This window comes from Dinoponera quadriceps, unplaced genomic scaffold (genome assembly GCF_001313825.1).
Source record: "Dinoponera quadriceps isolate SergipeBrazil2010 unplaced genomic scaffold, ASM131382v1 scaffold71, whole genome shotgun sequence".
NCBI classification, from domain to species: domain Eukaryota; kingdom Metazoa; phylum Arthropoda; class Insecta; order Hymenoptera; family Formicidae; genus Dinoponera; species Dinoponera quadriceps.
In genome coordinates this window covers 789,771-812,451 of record NW_014554274.1, presented here as the reverse complement: position 1 = coordinate 812,451, position 22,681 = coordinate 789,771, and the positions used below count along the sequence as shown (strand labels likewise).

The 22,681-nt window shown below is 43.0% G+C and overlaps 2 protein-coding genes across 9 annotated transcripts in view; one reads left to right on the top strand and one right to left on the bottom strand.

Annotated features, from left to right (window-relative positions):
- LOC106741346 (PH and SEC7 domain-containing protein 1) overlaps positions 1 to 22,043 on the bottom strand; it is a 24,380-nt gene extending 2,337 nt beyond the window's left edge. Inside the window, exons 1-14 of one of the 8 annotated variants that reach the window (XM_014613263.1) lie at positions 14,140 to 14,291; positions 11,349 to 11,409; positions 10,356 to 10,422; positions 9,458 to 9,511; positions 8,188 to 8,521; positions 6,127 to 7,369; positions 5,547 to 5,794; positions 5,285 to 5,478; positions 4,671 to 4,863; positions 4,361 to 4,530; positions 3,683 to 3,899; positions 3,383 to 3,527; positions 2,905 to 3,048; positions 7 to 2,599 (exon numbers count right to left, since the gene is read on the bottom strand). In XM_014613263.1, coding sequence (XP_014468749.1) covers positions 2,285 to 2,599; positions 2,905 to 3,048; positions 3,383 to 3,527; positions 3,683 to 3,899; positions 4,361 to 4,530; positions 4,671 to 4,863; positions 5,285 to 5,478; positions 5,547 to 5,794; positions 6,127 to 7,369; positions 8,188 to 8,521; positions 9,458 to 9,511; positions 10,356 to 10,422; positions 11,349 to 11,409; positions 14,140 to 14,228 — 3,474 coding nt within the window. In that variant the 5' untranslated portion in view covers positions 14,229 to 14,291 and the 3' untranslated portion in view covers positions 7 to 2,284. Of the gene's footprint in view, positions 1 to 6; positions 2,600 to 2,904; positions 3,049 to 3,378; positions 3,528 to 3,682; positions 3,900 to 4,360; positions 4,531 to 4,670; positions 4,864 to 5,284; positions 5,479 to 5,546; positions 5,795 to 6,126; positions 7,370 to 8,187; positions 8,522 to 9,457; positions 9,512 to 10,355; positions 10,423 to 11,348; positions 12,715 to 12,840; positions 13,205 to 14,139; positions 14,292 to 21,112 lie in introns of those variants that run through there. The other 7 variants (XM_014613272.1, XM_014613253.1, XM_014613292.1 and 4 more) reach the window with 7 other exon arrangements.
- Positions 14,225 to 17,681, top strand: LOC106741379 (probable tubulin polyglutamylase TTLL9). Its single transcript, XM_014613314.1, has 6 exons — positions 14,225 to 14,431; positions 14,654 to 14,934; positions 15,430 to 15,605; positions 15,965 to 16,273; positions 16,854 to 17,068; positions 17,381 to 17,681. The coding sequence occupies exons 1-6, from the start codon at positions 14,240 to 14,242 to the stop codon at positions 17,630 to 17,632; spliced, it is 1,425 nt and encodes a 474-aa protein (XP_014468800.1). The 5' UTR covers positions 14,225 to 14,239; the 3' UTR covers positions 17,633 to 17,681.
- Positions 22,044 to 22,681: the final 638 nt, after the last annotated feature.

The window sequence follows — 22,681 nt, the reverse complement described above, 5'->3', positions numbered from 1 at the left end:
AATTTTACTCTCTTAAATTAATTTCGAAATTTTTATTTATGGGATATTTGCATATGTATGAATTTACAAAACATAATTTTTTATGAAAAAATACATATAATTATTTTTTACTCAAATAATTATATATTTAAGGCAAACAGAAATAATCTCCGAATTTGTTGAACAACATTAAATTGATACTTTCCAAGTAACCTTGCATATTTGCACATATTAGTATATCTGATGAAACATTCGTATCTCTTACATAATAATTTCGTTTATCATAATTTCTATTATTTATATGTTCTTTATCCATATATGACATACTATATAAACTGCATTTAAAATCACTAAAATTCCTATAAATTCAAAAGATCACTATGATCTCGACAACTTTTTATTAATCTCGTCCTAATCTTTATTAACAAAATCACTCGGCTTACAACAAAATTATGTTTTTTTCTCCAATATTAATCTTCTAACATTCGTGGAATGTTAATTGTCCATTTGACGCTTACTTAATTAAATAATCAGTGTTCGCATACAAAAATAAATATCTATTGTGAATGTAAATTGGAATATAACAAATGTATATACATACACAAGCTGTTGCAAGATTCAGTCGATGCGAATAAAAAAAAAACACACACAGAAAGCTTTGTTATCATATAAAAATTAGGAAGACGAAAATTTTATTAAAATAAAAATATGGTGATGTATTTTATTAGACCTATTTTAGACTTATCTATTTTTTTTCTTTAATTAGCGTTCCTTGTTGCAGAAAGGAATATAACCATTTGTGAGTATTATCGAGTTCGCAAAGTCCAGTAAAAATATCGTTAAGAAAGAAACGAGTCATTATTTGAATGTAATGTAAAATCGTAAAATCGCAAAATCACGAATTTACAAGGTCAATGACCGTGTCAAAATAATTAAAAGATCGTAGGTCGTCGTTTTTCTCTTTTCTGCGGTCGCAAAACGGCTCACACGCTTTTCTCTATTCAGTCTTAACAGCACCTCCCTCAGCTCTCATTCGGTATATATCTGAGATTTCAATTTGTATAATGTTACTAATATTCGGGCGCAAACTAACAATATAGTGAAAGAAAGTAGTTGAAATATCTTTCTATATATTTTCAGTTGTGAAACACGATACTTTGCGGAAGAATAAATTAAGATCGTCAGAAAGCAGAAAAAAAGAGAGAAACGAGAAAAAGAAAAATAAGGAATCGAGAATATCGAAAAATTAACTTCAAAGAATTCTTTAGTAAACGCGATTTAGCGAAGTATTCAGGCTTTTTTTCTCTTCATTTGACAAAATGCTTATAATGGACACTTACCTGAATTTTCAAGACTAATCGATATATCTATAGAAAATACATGTATTTTCGGGAACTCCATTGTTCTTCATTGGCCGTACGTAATGGAGTCGTTAATGGGTTAAACAAATACAGGGTGTTTCTCAATTCCTTTGACAAACTTCTGGAGTGAATTCTTCACAATGCAATAAACAAATTTCAACATTTTTTTGTTTGCTGCAACGTGAACAATTCACTGCGGAAGCTCGCCGAAGGGATGTAGAAGTACCCTGTGCGTCTATGCTATGCCATTAATGAGTTAAATAAGAATACCACGCGAATAAATGAAGATATCAATCATGAACATTCGGTGAATCAATGAGATGAATTGCGGTACACATTAGAGCATGTAAAATGGCGTAATAGCTGTCGCGATTATCAAACAGATGATACCGTAAACGGTCAACGGTGGTGGTCAGTGGCGTAGTTACTATTAATAAAGAAAACTGACTGAGAAGCAATTGTTGCAATTTAAAGTGAGAATAATGAAACAGGAATTCGAATGCAAGACGCGCACAAATTGGCGTTTGAAATTTCTCAAAAACAAAACAAGATCGAAAAAGAAAGAGAGAAAGAAAAGAAACGGAGGTACAATGGCAGACAAATTCTGAAGAAGCGAAAGAATTCCTTAGCAAAAAAGAAAAGGTTAAAAGTTCGAAGGTACCATGAATATCTAGGAAGGAGACGGGTCTCTAGGACCTTCCCGCGTTTCTATATCGATAGTTACGCCACTGTATAAATGAATGTACACAGAAAAACTACGGATTACAGTTTCCAAGTGCGACACGCCACCCAGAGGGGTATATCGTTAGTTTGCGTCAACTGTCAAACTGATAACAGCACCACCACCACCAGCACCACCATCGGCACCACCACCAGAGCACCACACCACCAGCACTACCGGGGTCAGACTAGACCACACACGCTGAAAGCACACCCATAACGCGTCAACCAATGTCGGATGAGGCATGCTGCTCCTGCTGCTGTTGTTGTTGGCCGTTGAGCAGGTTACGACTGTAAATGGCAGCCCGGTAACTGTACCTATTGGCGTTGGGTCGCTCAGGGACCGGCGGTGGCACCAGGCTGCCGCCAATTCCGCCGCCGCCTCCCATTTCCGTTGCCGTAACGTTCACCAGAGGCCCACCTAAGCCTCCACTCTCGTCTACCTCGCCAATGCTGCTCTCCGCCAGCGAGGAAGGCTCCACCTCGCTGAACGCCAGCCGAGAACGCAGGAGATAAGCGTACGTCTTGTATCGTTTCAACTGGAAAACCCGTGTATATTGCTATCGTATTTAAAACTTGCGTATAGAACGAGAAAAGAATATACTAGTTTAGAATAAAACGAAAGGTACAAATTTTAGTTTAAAAAAAAATACGACCTCTGGTACCACAATCCTATCCATTTTCTTGAAGAAGATTCTTATTTTTTTTTTTTTTTTTTTTAATAAGGTGGAGATTTCTTCCTTTTGTTCTAAACTTCAAACGTTACGGTGAAGTCTCGTAGACACCCAGGGCGTTTTAGTTTTTCTGAAATTACCAAGGAATCGTGATAACTATTAAGAATCACCTCGTGATGAAGATACGCGTCCTTTTCCTTATAATTCTGTACAGTGAGAGCTTTGGCACTCCTCTCCGGCGGATGCCTCCTGTGTTCGTCCAACTCCGCCTCCAACCTGTTGACCCTGTCCTCGTGGTCCCGCAACTGCTCTCTCTAACGACAAATTAATTGAACCCTCTCTCTCTACCGTACGCATTCGTAAGAAGCAAGCTCGCGTAAAGTACATCGGTCATTAAGAGAAATTCAACATTAAGCTAAAATAACGAAGATGCCTTAATATTCGTCGGGCAAAGAAATCAATATTAAGGAAAACATATATATCGGAGAGAAATATAAAAAATCAAGGGGTATCACGTCAAGGAGACAACGTTAAGATTCTAACTCCAACTACTTGGATCATCTAAGGGTCCTAAGCCGTCTATTCTAAAACTCAGCTAAGCTGTCCAACTTTAGTATCTCTGAAAATGTCTGGATGGCACACACTCACGGAATCCAGTTTAGTGTGGCTGCAAGGCAACAACGGGCGTTGGAATTTGCGCTGCGAGCCCACGGCACCGGCCAGAGGCTGACACGAGAAGCTCGCGCACACAAAGTTGATAGTGTCAATCCACGATTGTAACTCCTTCGAGTCACTGTATAAAATCACATCGATGAGGTACAAGTGCGACGAGACATCTCGTATGTATGGAATATATGGAAAACAAACAGAGCAACGATACTGAATTTCTTCAACTGAATCGACAACTTGAATTGATAACTGAAAACGGTGACAACGAATTACACAGACCTGGTCTGGAAGAGGTACTCGGCCTGGTCGGCGGTTTGCAGGCGGAAGACGTGCTGCTTCTTCGTGTAGTCAGACGCCTTGGTAGCGAGCGCGTGATGGATGCGTATCGCGTTGTGCAGGCTATCGTTGCGGAAACCGTGCTCATCCTTGTGCAGATACAGCACCAGTTCGCGCAGCGTGCAGTAATACATCTTCCATCCGCGCTTGCCGAACGGAGCTGCAACGAATTTCTCATATAGATATTCGCAACTTTACTTCGTTGATCATTCTTAATTAATTGAACACATGGCTGATAAACAGAAATTCAACACGCTAAATGCTGTCACTGATGACCAACACTGTGATATTGCCGCATCTTAAATTATGTAAAAAAAGCAATTAATTACATCTACAAAATAGGCTGACCAGCCGATAAAGAGCCGATAAAACGAGGTGAGAGATAAATGTATCCCGAATAATATTTATTTGTTATATCTTCAGAGTGATTTAATCATCAGTTAGACGTTTGTACGATCAATGGAAGTCAGTGCGTCGATCAACATTGTTAATGGCCTAATTTACCCCAGTTACATCATTTAATACGCGCACCAAATAATCGGTGTAAACAAGGCTAATTACGACGCAGGAAACAGATATATCGACAATAATATTGACCGCATACTGTAAAACTCTACGTACTCTTTTTGCCGTTGGAGTCGTAGCAGCACTTTCGCATAACGTAACCCTTCTTGAACTCCGTGGCGCCTGTGACATTTGGCACGTCGAGAAATGGATTTCCGGTGCCGGCGATCGCCGGCCCGTCGCCCTGCTGGATCACCTGAGTCGTCGTTTCATCCCCCTCTTCGTCCCTGAAAGTCGATGAACGTAAAATTAATTTCAAAAAATATTCCAATCAAGAAGCGAGACGACACTTTGGTTTCATTTTTCTATTTTTCAGAAAAGCTTGTTTTGTGAAATATTCTCAAAATGCATTGGGAGTCTCACTCACAGGGCCCACTCGAGAGGAAAGGACTTGATGGCGTTGTAGAGCTGTTTGAGCACCTCCCGTGGAAAATTGTCGCCGTCGTTGAGCTCCGACAGGTTCTCGATGAACTCCGAGCACGACATCTTCCTGCCGATGTTCTGGCCGTGCAGATCCGTATTGAGCAACATTATCGCGCAAGTCAACGTGTGAACGGCATCTGAAAACATATCGTATCAATGTTTACCAATGAATCGCACTTTTTCTATCTCAAAATTCTTTATCTGTATTACGAGCAAATTTAGCTCGATTCGATTTCCGCTTTAACAATCAACAAATAGCCGTGAAATTAACACGATTAACAATTAGCATCTTTCTTCTTAACCTACCTCCTCGTGATTTCGTCACGTTAATTTTACGGTTATTTATTGATCGTCGAAGTAAAAGGAACGTTTCACAAATACGCTCGATCGATCACAAGTATTACTTTATAGGCGTATCCGATACTTTTACATATTCCGCAGGAATGTTTGGGCATATGTTTTCTCACTTCTGACGTAATTAATCAAGATGGCTGCAGCGAGAAAGAACAGCCTCAAATATGATAAACCAGTAGGCCGACAGCAATGGTGATAACTCACCCTGAGAATTGAAAGTGCCGGGATTGCAGTCTAAAAACCTCTTGGAGAAATGTACCAAGACCCGCTCCCTCTCCTGAGTCTCTCCCGTGAGGGAGAACTGGGCGAGGAATTTCCTAAGAGCCACATCCAGGGTATCGCACTCGAAGTTGAAGTAACGCAGGTATTCCTCGGCCACGGCTCTGCTGAAGTCGTTGCTGCGATTCAAGTATTTTTATCATTGACTCTCCCGTTGATAAGATCAGAAGGAGAAGGGGAGACTCACTTTTTGCTGAGATGCCTGGAGACGTCGGACTTCTTGAAACCGTCCAGAGAGTAGAGACGCTTGGCCAACCGTACGGCCGATGGCAGGTCCACCGCCTTTGGACTGTAGTGGAAGCTGTGCAGGCTCTCGATGTCGCTCTCCTCGTCGGCCGACTGCGGCGGCGACACCCCGCCACCCCCGTGCCCTACTTTCTGCTCGTCGTACAACACCGTCGAGGCGTCTTTGTCGTCCTCGCATTCCTTCAGCTCCTTCAAGTTCAACCGACGCGTCGGAGATGAATTAATCGGAGATAAATCAGATAGATCGGTAAATGAAAGAATAAATTCCAAGGACCGATCCGATGAGTCGAGCTCGGTTTGATAAATCTGCCGCGAGAAAATTAATATATTTGACTTGATTAACGTCCAATAAGAGGGTCAGGATCAGTTCCACGCGATTTTCACGAAACTTCAATAACACATTTTCACGATTTATAATTAATCTCCCTAATAAAATATTCCGACAATATCAGTTGAGTTTAATTAAAGCCCGATAAAATGCTGGTAACACCGATAGAATTCAATCAACGCCTCAACATTACCTGATAGCCAACGTGTTCCGGTGCCACTGACCCCGTCGTGACCCCCGTCACCGCGGCAGTTTGCGTCCTCGGCAGATTCTGCACGGCAGCAGGAGGAGGCGTGAGTTCAGCATTTCCAGGATTGCCTCGTCTCCTCGCTTGTCTGGGACTCGTGTTTCTCGGCGCGGCGGCGGCTTCTTTGTCGGGACCCTTGACTTGTATCACGATTCTGTGATCGCTGCCGCTGTCTTGGGGGTTGCTGCTCTTCAGCCTCCTTTGGGGTGGTTCGCTCGCCAAGATAGTGGAGTCGCTGTCGCTGGGGTCGCTCACCATCATGATATCCCTCGCGCTGAGGATATCCATGGTCTCTTCGTCGTTATAGTCCGGACTTGACATGTTGCTGATGGCCTCCGACTGGCTGAGATCACCGTTCGCCGGTAGAAGCCCGCCCGGGGTGCCAGAGACCCCGGAGACTCCAGGAATCGTCTGTGCCGGCGGGAACCTGCGCGAGCCAGAGTTGGAGGACATGACGGAGGAAGAGACGGAGGTGGGGGAGGCAGGGGACAGCGAACGCTGAGGACTGGTTGATGAAGAGGATGAAGAGGAAGAAGAAGAGGAGGAGGAAGAGCCGCCGTTTTGGCAGCAGGAGGCGGCGGGCGAGCTGACGGGCGCGTTATACGTCCAGACGATCCTCTCGTTAGGCATAAGACCGATTTCCGGTCGCGGGTCCAACAGGGTATTTAGGCTGCTGGTGACGTCGTCGTCGATGTCGATATCCACGGCGCTCATAGAGGGGTCTTTTTGGAACTGCAAGTGATCCTCCGACCGCGAGGTTCGAACGAAACCGAAGCTCGAGGGGGTATTCTTGTTGCTGGAGTCGATCTGGTGCGAGCCTGGGGCACCCTGCGCCCCGTCGCGTCTACCGGTGCCCACGGGCGACGTGCTAGCCGAGCTAGAGGACTTGTAAGTAGCGCGTTGGTGATAGTGGTGATGTTGGTGATGATGATGGTGCGCCAACGTGTTGTCGTTGGGGCTGCTGGGCACCGAGTTGTGGTGCTGGTGGTGATGATGATGGTGGTGGTGGTGATTGTGGTGGGTGGTGGTGGTGGTGACGGTGTAAGAGTGGTGGTTGGGATTGTACCTAAGGGAGTCGATCTTCTTCTGATGCTGTTGCTGCTGCTGCTGCTTCGGTAGCAGGTTGCTGCTCTGCTGAGTGCGAGAGAGGTTGAGCATCAGATCGCCGGTCATCATGTACGCCTCGAACCTAAGGATGATAGAGAGACGATTGTTAAAAGGGGCACGAATAATCCGACGATGAGAAATCACAGAAGAGAAGCTCGTTCAGTTATAGTAATATCGAACCATTAGGACACAATTGTAAATTTTCTTCTGAAGTTCTAAAAGCGCCATGGATAGTTTTTTAGACTGTGAGATATCATATTTAAGACTATCGTAAGGGTGAAGAAAATCGAAATTTCTTTTTTCACATATTTTTAAAGTATGACGTCTTGAGAATGTTTTTATGAAGCTATAATTCCAGCAGGGATTATGTTTTAATTTTATAAAGCTTTTGTCTCATTTAGTTGTCAAATAAGTCTTGTGAGAGCAGCAACGGTCATGGCAAACGTCGTTTTTAAAAGCATGTTTTACGTGATATTTCATAGCCATTTGCATTATTTTTTAATAAAGTTTAATTTTTCAAACAGAGAAAATGAGAGAATATGATCTTTGAAATGAAACAAACGCGACTTCAATATCTTTTGTCGTTTCTCCGCAAAAAAATTCGTAAAGTTAGGCCTGTCGTCGAGGTACACGCCCCTTCTGGAAAGCTCATCCTTGGATGCATTGTAGGCGATGAAACAATCAATACAATGTCTGAAAGAACCGATTATGAATACCTACGATACTACGATCTTAGGGAACTTTATTTTACTTCTTCTTCCTTTACCATTTCTTGTTTATCATTTTATGTTTACGTCACGTTACTTTCTCATTTCCGTTACGTCACTTTTACTCATTTTCCTCTCGTTTTCTTCAAGATCTCCCTTCGACACCCTTCAAATACCAGTGTTCGATTTATACCTAGGTGTGTTCTTCTGCCGGGTGAATTTTTCGCCACTCGTGCCGAGAGGCTCCCATTGAGATCTTTCCTCTTCTTTGAAGTGGTCTACGGCGGCCGGCAGGAGCGCCTCCAATTCCGACGAGACGGAGGCGTCGCTGCACGAGCCGTTGCTCCTCGTCGCTGCTGTCATCGTTACCGGCGTCGGCGAGCCTGCGGAGGGCACCTCCGCCAACTCCTTATCCTCTTTGCTTACCGGAGGAGGATTCTCTTTGGAAGACTCCGTAGTGGATTCCTCCTCGTTGGTGGGTTGTCCAGGCGACAGCAGGCGACGGACGTGCGCCTTCACTGCAGGATCTGCAAGAATTCGCTTTATTAGCTTTTGATCCTTCTCTCTGCACACAGTGAAACGATTTTTTAAAACAGTCCACTGATATTTCTGTGTTACTTCAACAAGATGAATATATTAATTTAACATATATTCTCGTACTTTTTAACATATTTCCCATTATTAAGCCAACACAAAAATTTCACTGGACCGTTTTTAACGCAAAACGTTCACCGTGTAGCTGATTGAGAAACTCGGGAAGCAAACTTACAACAAAACGTAATAATATAACGACATTTTACGTGATAAATTTTAAACTTGTTATATATAAAATAAATAATAAATAAATCAGCAGAGCGCTCTTATGTAATACAAATTAATAAATAATGGAAGCTCATTATAATAATAAGAACGTTCTGTTAGGTAAAGTACGAGAGGCACAGGAAGAGCCCGTGTAAAAGCCCTGAAAGTTCTTTGATTGATCGAGCGAAGGGTCGTCTGGCGAACGGAAAACCACTCGCGTCGTCTGAGAGTGCGCCCATGCGAATAATCGCATGTCCTTAGTCACCGGTCACCCTCTTCCTGCTGCGTAACCACCGCAGAGCTCTCTTTGTTTCTCGCGCATTAGCCCCGCCGGTGTTATTATAGCGTTAATTCTATTATTACCGCGCCGATTCCAGGTTCAAGTACGGCGCGCCGTCTCCCGACGCCTGGCGATCTATCATTGGATCGCGCTTTCTCTCTCCCTCTTTTTCTCTCTCTCTCTCTCTCTCTCTCGATCGCGAGAGTTCAGTCACCACAGTGGCCTCGAGAGACGGCGTATTTTAACCAATGATACATCTCGTTAATCAAGTAACAATGTAGCGCTATTCTAAATTCGGGATTAATGCGGCCGATCCGGACGGATTGAAATTAATCAATCGGCAACATGTATCGTTAATTACTTCATGCTGAATAATGCTCACCTCTTCGCAGCTTCAGAGTGACAGGGTCCGAAGAGAGCCGCAGGCATTTTAGTACTGAAACACAGCAATGAAATAAATCAGTTTTAAATTAGTTAGAAATTAACACACACATACATACACACACGCACACACACGCGCGCGCGCGCAGAGTAATTGTAATAATGTTATATTGCCAACGCGCCAGCTGGAAATTTGCGTTTGCAAAGCTAAATTACGAATTAATAAATTTATGTCTACACACGCGAAATGCCCAGGTTTCATTTAAAAAATTCGAATGCAAATTGACTCAATTGTTGAATTTATAATGAAACTATAGGTGAGCGAATTATTTTTACTCTGCGAATTCGGCATTTAAAATGCAGAACCAAATTATACGTTTGATTGAATTTGGAAATGTTAAACTTGGCATTAAATTAATTAACCACATATATGTGTGATTTATGAACATATATATATGTGTATATATATATATATATTACGAATTCTATTCTCCGAGGTGTTGTCAAGTTCGATTTCAATGGCCATGTCGAATTTCGAGATCCTGATTAAATCATTGTGCAGTGAAATGATATCAGAATGAGTCACGCCAAAATGACACTTGATTTGTGCCAGATAACGAAGTACAGATATGAAAAAAAAGGTCGATTAATCGAAACAAGTGCCAAGGAACATCTGAAGTATATTTACCGAGTATCTAAAGAATACCGAGATGAAAAAACTGGACCCAGAATTCATAATTAAGATTACTTGTCTGGAATTTAACGGCGAATTAAGGAGAAATTAAAGCCATTAAGAACGAAATTCTGAAAATGGAAAATCTTTTTGAAAAGTGGCTAATTTGGAAATTTTGTTTATTTCTTGCGAGTGTAAAATTAAACGTAGGATGAACGTTACTTGCCTTCCTTCGTACTAAATCGGTTGACATCGACTTCGTTCACCCTGAGTATCACGTCGCCAGCCTCGACCTGAAGAAAACCACGCTGTTACAACTATTCTTACATAATATATTTAGCTTTGTTCCTTCTTCCTGCCTCTCTCTTCCTCTCTCTCGCACCCGTCTATTCCAGAACGCGTTGTAAATCAATCTGGCCATCTATATCTATTCTAGGAACCTGTGAAATCCTAATTTTACATCGTAATCCGTAACTCACCGAGAAGAATCTCAAAGGTAATGCGGTACACATCGAGATACAGATGCAGAAATAAAACATTATCGATATTCTCGTAAAATGCAAAGTACCGAAAATAATTATACGTATCTTTATATGGAACATATTGTCAAATTTGAAAGTTCAGCGTGATTAATATGTTCGAATAAAATGATGCAATATTTACGCTCGACGCGTTAACGTCCTTACAAGCGTGTCCGATCGAACTAGTGAAAGTCCGAAATCGAGGCGAAGTCCTGTTACGAAATCACGTCATTGGAGGCGAGAAAAGTTCAACGTGCGCGCCGGCGAAAGGATTGCAGTTTACCCGCACCAGTTTTCCGCACGACGGGCCGAGCGCAAAATTGGCTCGATTCGAGGGAGAATGTATCGTTATGGAGGTTATGTTACAACCACCGCTGTTACAAACGGCACAATTGGACAGATAAGGGAAAAAAATAAGTAAAAACTTCAACGAAAGAAAGGGAAAGCGAAAGAAGGGAAAGAGAAGAGAAAGAAGAAGAGAAATAAAAGCGAAACCAGTGCTCCTATTCTGTAACTTTTAATATAGGCATAACGCATACGTTGCAAATTTTTGCGCAAACAAAATGTATCAAAATATCTACACAACGATACGTTAACGATAATGAAATTTTCATTAGAAGTTACAGAATAAGGTAGAAAGAAAATATACGTGTGCACAGGAATTCAACAATTATCTGAACAAAAAAAATTATATTTACCACCATATAACCCATCATGTACATAAGCTGAGTTCCGATATTCACTGGCAATACTGAAAATCTATAACATATGTAACATGAACTACATGAACTACACTGTATATGGATTTTCAGTACTGGCAGTGAATATCGGAACGCAGCCACACAGTCAATGGCAGAAGTTCGCAACATTTTCTTCAATGAGTTTTCGCAATGCGTCTCTGTCCAATGGGAGGATTTCTTTCTAGTAATATTCAGAGAAGTTTCCCCCTATTGGATATCGAATGCACTCTGACGTTGCATCAGGGTGAAAGTGTCGTTCTGCCTTTCTGCCACTTACTGCACGGTCAGTCACAAAAAAGTTACGACACTTTCTTTATAAGTTTCAAAACGCACCCCGTATCGAATGGGAGAATTTGTTTTTTTAGTCATTCTCAAGAGAGACTAATTTTTCTATTGATCACGAGATGCGTTGCGAAATTCGTAGAAAAAAAAGTTTCAACTTTTTTATAACTGACCATACCCCAGACAGTCCAGGTTTTTCATTTTCTGCTTAACTTGCGATTTAGGCTTAATGATGATGACATGAAAATTATTGTTCTATTCATGGTTAATCATTAAGTTTTTAAAGTTACCTTTACAAAACCATCGGTTGCATGATTAACTATGAATAGAAAAACACGATTTTTGTACTATCACTAGTTTAAGTCTCAACCACAAGTTAATCGGAAAATGAAAAACCGGGCTGTAGACAGAAATGTTAGGCATAATATGCAAACATTTAATGTATTCTTTGTGATACCATTGCAACGGCACAATATGTTTAAAATATACTTGTTTTAAGGAACATTCATTTATTACGCCATAATTTCAATCAAAATATTGACTTCTTATTGCTACAATAATTCCGGATTAATTGCGTTCTCTTTCAGGCAAAATGAGCAACAATGTTTATAACATCAGAATATCGCAGCAATATCGCCGCAATTTTCACCGCATCGGATGATCTTTTATATATTGATAAAATGCTTATTGTATAAGATGATGACTGTTTGGAGTGATGAAATAACAAAATAGAAGACTCAACCCCCTCGGTGACGCGATATAATAATACGAACTAATCGCCAAGTGCTCCCTCCCACTCTTTCTCTTAATAATACCGAGCCAGTCTCTCTCTCTTTTCGTCCGTTACATAATTATTTCGTCGGAATCGCAAAAGGGAGCGGTCATCACCTGGCGGAGGGGAATATATTCGATATAATCGAATCTGCCGCTCCCGGGGGACCGTTCCTTCGACAGGAGGTCGAAGGGTCGCAGGCAGCACGATAAACAAGACGCCAATTTCGGCATCGGAAGTAGCCTCCACGTAATCGTGTCGACGATATTCCTACAGATAGTGTTTTACGTTAAGCGATGCAGAAATATAACGCGCAATTGCGAAAATACATCGGAGCGAGATTGAAGTGCGACGATAGCGGCGACGATAACAACGCACTATTCGCACGTCACGTACGTTCGAATTCAATTACGTCACTCAATTACGTCGCCACTTGCAGCAGTTATCGCGAATTCACGTATCATTTATATTAGTTGTATTCTCTCTTCTTCATACGGGATGTACTGTCGACGAACAAAGATAACCGAAACCAGTGCGATTTCCGATTAACTTCGTCTCTCGATGATGTCACAGGTGAGCGAAGGGAAAGGAAACTTGTGCCGATTCACGTCCTTCGCTTATATACAATTAATCGAACGTATGGAGGCCGTGTTATCACGGGTATTTACATGTATCGAAATTGCCGAAATATTATTCCCACGGTTCTCAAGGCGCACTGGTATAAAAGGGTCTACGGTGAAGAAGCGCAACTTCGAATACGGGAAATGTTCTCGCACGAAAAAAGGATCATACGCGAATGACGGAAGACGACTGATCTCGCTTCCTTATCCCGTGACGACCGCGATGACGAATCTCAGTCGGAAAACACACAAGTCGGCCAACGGCCAATTGTATTTTTGGGTTCTCTATTGACATTGACTTTCCTCCCAGTTTCGGGCTGTTCTCCAAAACGAGTCGTTACATTACGCGTGCGATTCTGCGGTAAGAATACGTTTCTAATGAGAAAAAAAAGATATGCCGCGAAACTTAATTTTCTCCCTTGTTACGACGCTTTGATAGTTCTATTACCTAGATGTGAATATTTTAATTCGAAAGAAAGAGTATCGGATTTTTAAAAGCTAAAGCATGGATTTTTTAACGTTATTAAAGATTAGTATTATCAATATATCTGTGGGAAAATATAATTTCTTTGGTTAAAGCGAGCAAGAGTCAATTTGTACACAGGGTGTCTGTCACTAATTGAGACATAACATATATTTGTAATTTAGGTCAATGTAAACAAAAAAGTCCTGTATCATTTTGCAAAACACCCAACATTTTAAATTATTAATTATTGAAAATGTCCCATGACCATCAATATACTGAACATTGGACCTCGAATCTTAAACCTATCGCTATGTGCAACAATCGCCATATATTTGTAGATTAGACCATTCTGAATAAAACAAGTCTTTACCATTTTGCGAGTAACTATGTAAATGTTTGAAATATTAATTAAAGAAGTCTCTAACATAGTATACATTTTCACTAATTAATTAATCTAACTTAATTGACCTGAACCACAAGTATGATGGATGTCCCACTTAGTCTAGGATGTCTCCCTAGCGACAGACATCCTGTGTAATATTTTAATTAAATCAGCAGCGATCGGAATGCAAAAGAGAATTCCAGTCTCTTCCATACATCTATCTTTACCTTGGACGGGTAATAATCAGATTGAATTCGTATGAGAAACAAGACACGCTGTATGCGCACGCGAACAAACGCGAATCGCCCTCAGTCATCTCGATAATTCATGGACAACGTGCGGAGGATGTCGGGAGATCCGCAGATTCTTCCTCCGAAGGCCGAGACGATCGAATTTGCCGACAAGGAGAGGAAATACCGCGACTCGGGGACGCGGCGAAGGGATGACGACAAAGTCAAATTCCGCTGCGACGGCCAGTCGACCCAGGGCGAGGTGATGCTGGCGAGGGGTTGGACGCAGGTAATATAATTCCGTTCAAGGGGACGGTTTCAGGAAGGATCGCTCGATGAGCTGTCCGCTCAAATCACACGGCTCGCGCAGCTGATTATTTCTGCGCGCGTGAAATTAAACGTGAAAGCGGTCGCGGCGCAATAAAATCAGAACTGCTGAAAATCAACTCCGACCGTCCCCCCAACACCTTCGTGTGTGAACCCTCACTCTCCCCCTTCTTTATCCCTCGAGATAGCCGACCCCACGGACAGCAGTTGGCACCTGTGGTGGTGCGAGACGGCCGAGGCGCGACGCACGCTCGAGGAGCGGCGATTACTGCCGCAGCAACGTGTGCCGCACTTCCGCAACCACTACGAGCTCACGTGCAAACACCGACTAGGACGGAACCTCAAGCGCTACCGCCGAGCCCTCGCCGCGGCTGGCAAGGCCGCCGAGGCCCGTATCTGCGAGTCCGCACCCGTGACCTTCGAACTGCCCGCCGACTACCGGATCTTCGTCGAGGAGTATCACAGGTACACGATAAAAAATGTTTTGTCACGAACGGCCCACTGAAAGTTTTGTGTTACTTTAACAAGTATGTTAAAAAGCACGCATATATGTTATGTTAAATAAACATCATATTCACCTTGTCAATGTAATACAAACATTTCAGTTTGTGTTTTCAACACAAAATATTTTACTGTGTACATTTATGTGCTTATAACAATTAACGTATACATTTCTATGTCGATTAATGTCATTGTTATTTGCACACCACTGATATCATTGATATATTAAACATCATTGCTATTAATTTTGTAACTAATGTAAAGTACATCGATGGGTCAGATGTATTGTAAATAATTGGATAATTATGCGTGTATATTGTTCGCTTTCTGACTACTGTATTTGACTCGTATTTTCACCGTTTTTCACACGTTAAATATATGTTTTACTCATTCGTTCGTCAGTGTTTGTTGAATAATATCGTGATATTAATAGTAACGCGGGCGTCCCCCTAATCACAGGCAACAAGGTGCCACGTGGATAGTCAAGCCGGTAGCGCAGTCGCGTGGTAAGGGTATCTTCCTCTTCAGGAAACTGAAGGATTTGATCGAGTGGAAATCGAAGTCACAGCATCAGGGGACCCCGGCCGAGGTTTACGTCGTTCAGAGATACATAGACAATCCTTATCTCGTGGCAGGTACATGCCGAAATTTTTATTCGATTTTGAACGTCTTACTCGATTTCTAATTTAAAAAAAATCAATATTTTAATTTTGGTTTTAATATATGTTAAGAATATCGTGACTTTTTTACATACTTTATCGTAATAACTTATTATATTATATAAACACAAGTTTTTTCTATAATATCGCATGAAATTTTATACGTAACACATATACGTTCATTATTCAATATTAAAATTCAATATTAAATTGATCATTTTTCTGAAATTTCATTGAATACATTACAAATCACGAGTTCGTGATTACTTTTTTTTTTGCCTATTCCCCGAATGTCACGTCGTATCTCGGATTTCACTCTCCACTCCTGATTTCAGGGCGAAAATTCGATTTGCGTATTTACGTACTGGTGACGTCGTTTCACCCTCTGAAAGTGTGGCTGGCCAGGGAGGGCTTCGCTCGGCTGTGCGGCCGACCGTTCGATCTGAAAAACATCGAGGATTGCAGGGTGCACTTGACGAACACGGCGATACAACTGAAGGCCGTTCAGAATGCCGAGAATTCCCCTTTGATTGGAGGGGAGGAGATAAAATGGGATTGCAAGTGGGCTCTGAGCAAGCTCAAGGAGTATCTGATAACTTATCACGAGGCACAAATGGTGGAAAACCTAATGCAGTGCATCGCAGGTAGTTGAAAGTTATATTATGTGCGTTCAGATGCGTAATATTATAGGATTTATATTATTTACATATCTCAGTTATTATGTTATTTATTTATAAATATTTAATTTATAAAATTATTAATATTTATATTTATATATTTACATTTATCATTCATTGCTGTTGTTGAGGGACTAGATATTTATATATTTTTATTTATTAACATTATTCATTATGTAAGAATTAAAAATTACGAAATATTCGTTTTATACATATATGCTGCAATAATATTTTATACATAATCATGATATTATCAATTATTTATTATAAACTTTATAAGATCCTTTATCTCAATATCTGGAAATATTAAATACAAAAAATTAAATACTACGAGAAATAATTAATTTAACTTAATTCAATCAAGCCAAAGTGCACACCAAGGAGTATGTTTGAATGAAGGTTAAATGAATTTGCAACGCGCACGATACTTCTGGTATTTCTCCGCGGCGCAGAAGTGCACATTAGAATTCTCCTCGCGCCGAAAAAAACAACATCGAAGGGAAGGTCGAAGCTCTCGCTCTCGCGCAAACTCATTGCACAATTGCAGGCATCATAATGGCGAGCCTGCTGGCGGTGCAGCCGGTCATGATGCAAGATCGGAACTGCTTCGAGCTGTACGGCTACGATGTGTTGCTCAGTGATGACCTGCGACCTTGGCTGCTGGAAGTCAACGCCAGCCCGGCCTTAACGGGTACCGATAAGGAAGACTATCGGTTAAAATTCGACTTGATCGATGACGTACTCAACGTCCTCGACTTCGAGGTATGGCGATAGGAGAATTATACATACACCGGAAAAACAATATCTAGTTGTATTTAACCAGAAAGAAGGAACAGCCTGATGCATTTTGGTTGAAGGAAATCGAATTTCTGGTTACAAGAATCACATTTGAGTCATAAGAGCCAGAAATTCTGTCTCCTTCAATCAGAATCTGGTTTGTTCCCTTTCTGGTTAATGCAACCAAACCTTTTTCTTCCCGTGTATATAAGTACAAACTTCGTTCCCCCTCCAATATTCCTTTCTATATCTCAAACGCGTGTACAATGCAACGTGCAATTATAATTCCGCTCGAAGGGTCGCTTCAGCGGCCGCGAGACCAGAATCGGCGGGCTGGATTTGCTGTGGGACGATGGACCAGTTTGGACCACCTGCCCATACCCCGGGCCTCACCACGAGGCGATTCCCAACGACTTCAAGAGGCTGAATATCTTCCTCGGGACGATCAACGATCGGCAGGCTCAGTTGTCGTTGCTGCGCGATCAGCTGAGCGAGCGGCGCAAAGCCGCGCGAAGTTACTCCGCCGTGGTGCGATATTGTTTAAAATAATAATAACGAGCACGCGAGTGTAAACGTCACCGAAATACACGGAGCGTCCGCTGCGAGATAAGATAGCGGTTTTGGAATGCTTCCTACTGCCGTCGGGATTCGGGGGAAGAGAGACACTCTCTCTCTCTTTCTCTCTCTCGCCTCTCATTCTTTCCCTTCGCCGAGATCGACCGATATCGAATCAACGATTTCTGTCATATCCGGACGGAGTTTAGTGGCCGCGAGGACCGGAGGCTGGTCAATGCGGTGTGTGCACGAGTCGCCCGGCTAAATTTAGTTTCGAGAGGAAACTGGAAAGAAGGAAGAAAAAACACACGAGGGCGACGACGAAGAGCGCGACAACGAGATGAGCGACGTAAAAGCGAGAGTGCACCGGCTGCATTCTTTCGCACGGCCGGCACACTTTTGCGGTTAATTCTTCAATGAACGAGACGCCGCGGACGAATTGCCCGGGTCCGACTTTCAATGAAGCCTTGGCATTTGCCCGGGTTTGTTAACATTTATCAAAATTCACCGATCTCCCTAAACGTTCTCGCCGTGCACGGATATATCGGGTTGATGCGAAAAAGTTTGTGCCGTTTTTGAATCAAAATGGATATGTGACATTTACTTATTTTAAAATACGCAGCCAATCCCAATTAAATATGCGCGTGTTCGGTGAACTGCGCGGCAAGAGATAATTTATCGGCACAGCAAATTTTATGCTGTTATAACAATCGCCGAATTATCTTGCTGAATGTACAAATGATTTTGCTAAAGTAAGAACGAATCAGTGAACGTAGGAGATTACATTATTTTGTTCTAAATCTTAAATTCTAAGATTCTAAGATTTACGCAGGTGAACCAATTGAAAAACGGAAAGAACTTTTGAGTAAAACCAAAAAATATGTTGAGATATGATTTACGATGTGATACGTTAAGCTGTCAAATTTCATGTGTAATCAACAGTTATCCCTTTAAGGCTCCGGAGTAGTCGCTTTTTGACTGTCCTTATTTAACGTCAGAAGGGAAAAAACACACGCCACGTGCGCCAAGATTGTTTATGCTACACTTTCAAGTAAAAAGATATATTCATAAAATGACATTTGTGGTCGATTCGGTGCACTTATAAAATTGGACGAACACTTTTCTTTCGCTCAATCGAACAATCAGCAAATAATCGCGAAATTAATTTGACATGGAACTTTTTTTTCCAACCTCTTTTCTCATGATTTCGTCAATGTTAATTTTACAACCACTTATTGATTGTTCAAGTAAAAGAAAAGTGTTCGTCCAGTTTTACAAGTTTGCTGAATCGATCGCAAATGTCATTTTATGAATATATCTTTTTATTTAAAAATATAACGCAAAAAATGCTGGCATTGGTGTTTTCTCGCTTTTGACATTATTGAACAAGAATAGTCACAGCGACTATCTCGCAGCCTTAAAGGCCTATCCAGACAAACTAACACAGCACATAATGCATATGCAGAAGGAAATTGACCAATTATGAGATCTAATATAGAAGACATCCTCTTTCTGCATGGATCATGGTTGGTTGGTTTCCTTATGCATATGTAAGATGCGATTATGCAAGTTTGTCTGGATAGGCCTTAAAGACTCAAGACATTTTTCACTTGGAAACTGTAATATGATACAAGATAATGTGTTCAGTATCAAACTGTCAAATTCCAAGTGTAATCAACAGTTAAATCCCTTTAACACCCATGACATTTTTTTACTTGGAAACTTGGTATAAGTGTTATTTTCCTTTCGAAATCACTTCTTGACACCTTTAGGAAAAATCATAAATATGAGCTTGTATGTGGGTTCCAAAAACCTACCATCACGGTTGTGATGGCCGGGCAAATAGTGCGAGTCACTTATAGATACAATGTCTGACTCACACGATTATGAGACGGTTGGGACTTAAGAGATTTCAAGATATACGCATACCCAGACATGATGCAAATGATTACAAAGATTAATGACTAATTCCCGTCTCTACCATCATGGTTTAAATATAATCGACGATTAACTGAAAGGAATTGACCAACAGCACTGGCTAACTGGCCGAACCGATCAAAATGCGAGCAAAATTGGTCCGTCGAGTCAAATCGTCGATTAAATTTAAACCATGACCGTAGAAACGGACATGAATCTACCAAACGTTGAGGCTTGATCGAAGTGTAGCACACGCGGACAAACGGACGTGCGCGAAGTCGGTCCCGTATTTCCCACGATCGAGGGGCGAAACCGTCGGAGAAATTATCGATGAAAACCTCGAAGTTCCCCCTTGCGAATCGGATCCTGCCGCGTTCATTGTTCCCGCGATACGTCGCAAGCGTTTAGGATGTGTTTAAGAGCTGATCGATTCCCGTGCGCGCGTACCACATCAAGAGAGAGAGAGAGAGAGAGAGAGGGAGGGAGAGAGGATGCTTTCTGAAGCTGAAGAGAGCTTCGAGAACAGCATCGTCACCTTCTCTCCAAGTGCACTTCTTCCCTCCTTTTCCTCTTTCGCTCCGGTTACTACTCACGAGTGCACAAATCGCTCGAAAGACGGCCGTAATCAATACTCGATGCATCTTGAGGATGCACGGGAAAAGGAAATACTCGAGAATAGGCCGCGGGGAGGCCGATATATATCCGGATAAAACTTGCATGATACGGCGCGCGTACAATGTACGAGAGAAAGGGAGGAGGGAAAGAAAGAGAGAGCGACATGAGTGCATGAAACCGTCACGACGAAGGAAAAGAATCGTACCGGTGACGTTTAATCGCGTTACAGAGACGTGCCGTATTACGCGTATGGATCTTTCATTATACACACACGTCGATTTCATACCATGCGTACAACGCTCGTATCTTCGTTTCAACCGATGATTGTTCATTCCCTCTCCGCGCACAATTTTACCTTAAATATCATAATGTCAAAAATCTTTTCCGGGTTCGCACTTTTTCAAGATCTTGAGAGAGACAGAGAGAGAAGGGAAAAATCATGAAAAGATGCAAAGAGTATTCGAAAGGGTAGTACTGTATCCTTTTAGCTGTACCGTGTGTTGCATCTTCTGCACTCAGATGAAGACGATGAACACGTACCGAGAGGGAAAGAGAGAGAGGTGGAGGGAAGAGAGAAAGAGAATAAGGAGGGAAAGAGACGGGAGAATCGCGAGAAGACGCAGAAAATACGAGAGAGAGAGAGAGAGAGAGAGAGAGAGAGCCGTGCTCGCGAACGAGCGGCCCGCAGGAAAATTGACCCGACGCTCTTCCTCCGGCCGTAAGGATAAATTTCTCGCGTGCACTTTGCGCGCGCGGCGTGAAAAATTGATCCTCACATCGGCGTCTCCCACCCGAGAGAGAGAGCGTAAGAATCAATTTTTCGCGCGAGGTGCACGCGAAAATCGCCCATGAGGGTCAATTTCCCACGCCATCGCTCTCTTCTCTCTCTCTCTCTCTACCCGCGCGTTCCTCCAACGCGCGACGCGGTAGGTTCTCTCTCACCTTGCCGCTGCGGGCCGCCGGCGAGTTCTCGACGATGTCATAGATGACGTGGTGGCCGCGCAGGCCGCCAGCCGCGTTGCTGCCGAGCAGCGAGAAGCCGAACCCGGCGCCGCCGCCGGTGTCGCCGCGGTTCAGGGTGACCAGCAGCTCCTCCTCAGCCATGGCGAGCGGGCACAGGCAGGCAGGCAGGCGAGCAGGCACGGTCACATCGATCCTCACCTCCTGCTCGCTGTCATTTGTCTCCCCGACAAAGCGCGTCACGCGCTTCTCCGGACGCCACGCTCTTCTCTCGCCGCACTCACTCTCTTTCTCTCTCCCTCTCAATCTCTGTCACACAGTCGCACTCGCGCTCGCGCAAAAGCGAAAGGAAAGGACCAGAGGGAGAGAGCCAAACGCACCGCCGTGTTCGTTGCGCGCGGCTTAGGTGCGTATGGCCCTGGCTGGCGCGCTGTCAGTCGGCGGCGTATCTATCCCACAGGCACGCACACCCACGCGCGAACGGGAGGCGCCCTTCCCTCCCTCCCGCCAGCCGCACTGCGAAACGATCGGCCGCGTTCGCTCTCTTTCCCTCCCTCTGACGCCGTCGGGACCCAACGCGCTCCTTTTCGCTCGCTCTCTCTCCTCGCCCCTTCGCTGTCATTCACCGTGTCGCGGCGAAAAAGAGGAGAGAGAGAGAGAGAGAGAGGGAGAGAGACGCGGCAACGCTGCTCGACAGATACCGTATCACACACGCCACACCTTCGGGCGGGCGAGAACAGAGACTCGGAGAGGCTGACGAAGGATCGAGCGAAGGAGAAGCGAGATCACTCTCTTTCTCTCTCTTTGTATGTGTGTAACATACGGACACGCACACACGAGTCTTACGAATCGCGTGACGCGACGCGTCGCGCACACGTGCGATGGAAGACACCTCCTGCCTGGCCGGCGGACGCCCTGCGACTAATCCAGGGCCGACAAACTCGAATAGCCTTCGGGAATTTCGAGTTGCCTTTCCCCCGCTCAAATGGGCGGCGCTGGCGTCGATGGGGAGCGAAGTTCACGCTCGTGAGAATTGATGAATTCTATGCCTCACAGCGGCAATTTCCGTCGGTGATTTCGGCTGGTTTCGGTTATTCGCCGTTGGTAATTACGAAATGCGATCCACTTGACGTTTTGAAGCGTTCTGATGACGTATTTTTATATTCGTTTCCATGAACGCGGTTTAGGGGTGGTATTCATAGTCAAATGTTATATCGAGGATTGTTTGAAGTTCATCTTCAAATACACTATGGATCATTTCATTGGCTATAAAACAGAAGATGAACTTAAGCCGATTTTAAAAATATGATCTGACTAAAGATGGACAAAATCGATGTTTGAGAAACAATAGTTGCGTTCAGAAGACACATCAGTAGCACAACGAAGATGCATCGTATGAGTTTGTCGGATGTGCCGATTGGCATAGAGAATTTCTAGAGTCCCTAACATTTTCCCTAAATGTAATACTGTCCTCGATGAGCGAACATCGATGTTTTTCAAACATCGATGATTTTGTTCATTCTTAGATCGTACTTATTTTATCTGTCTCGC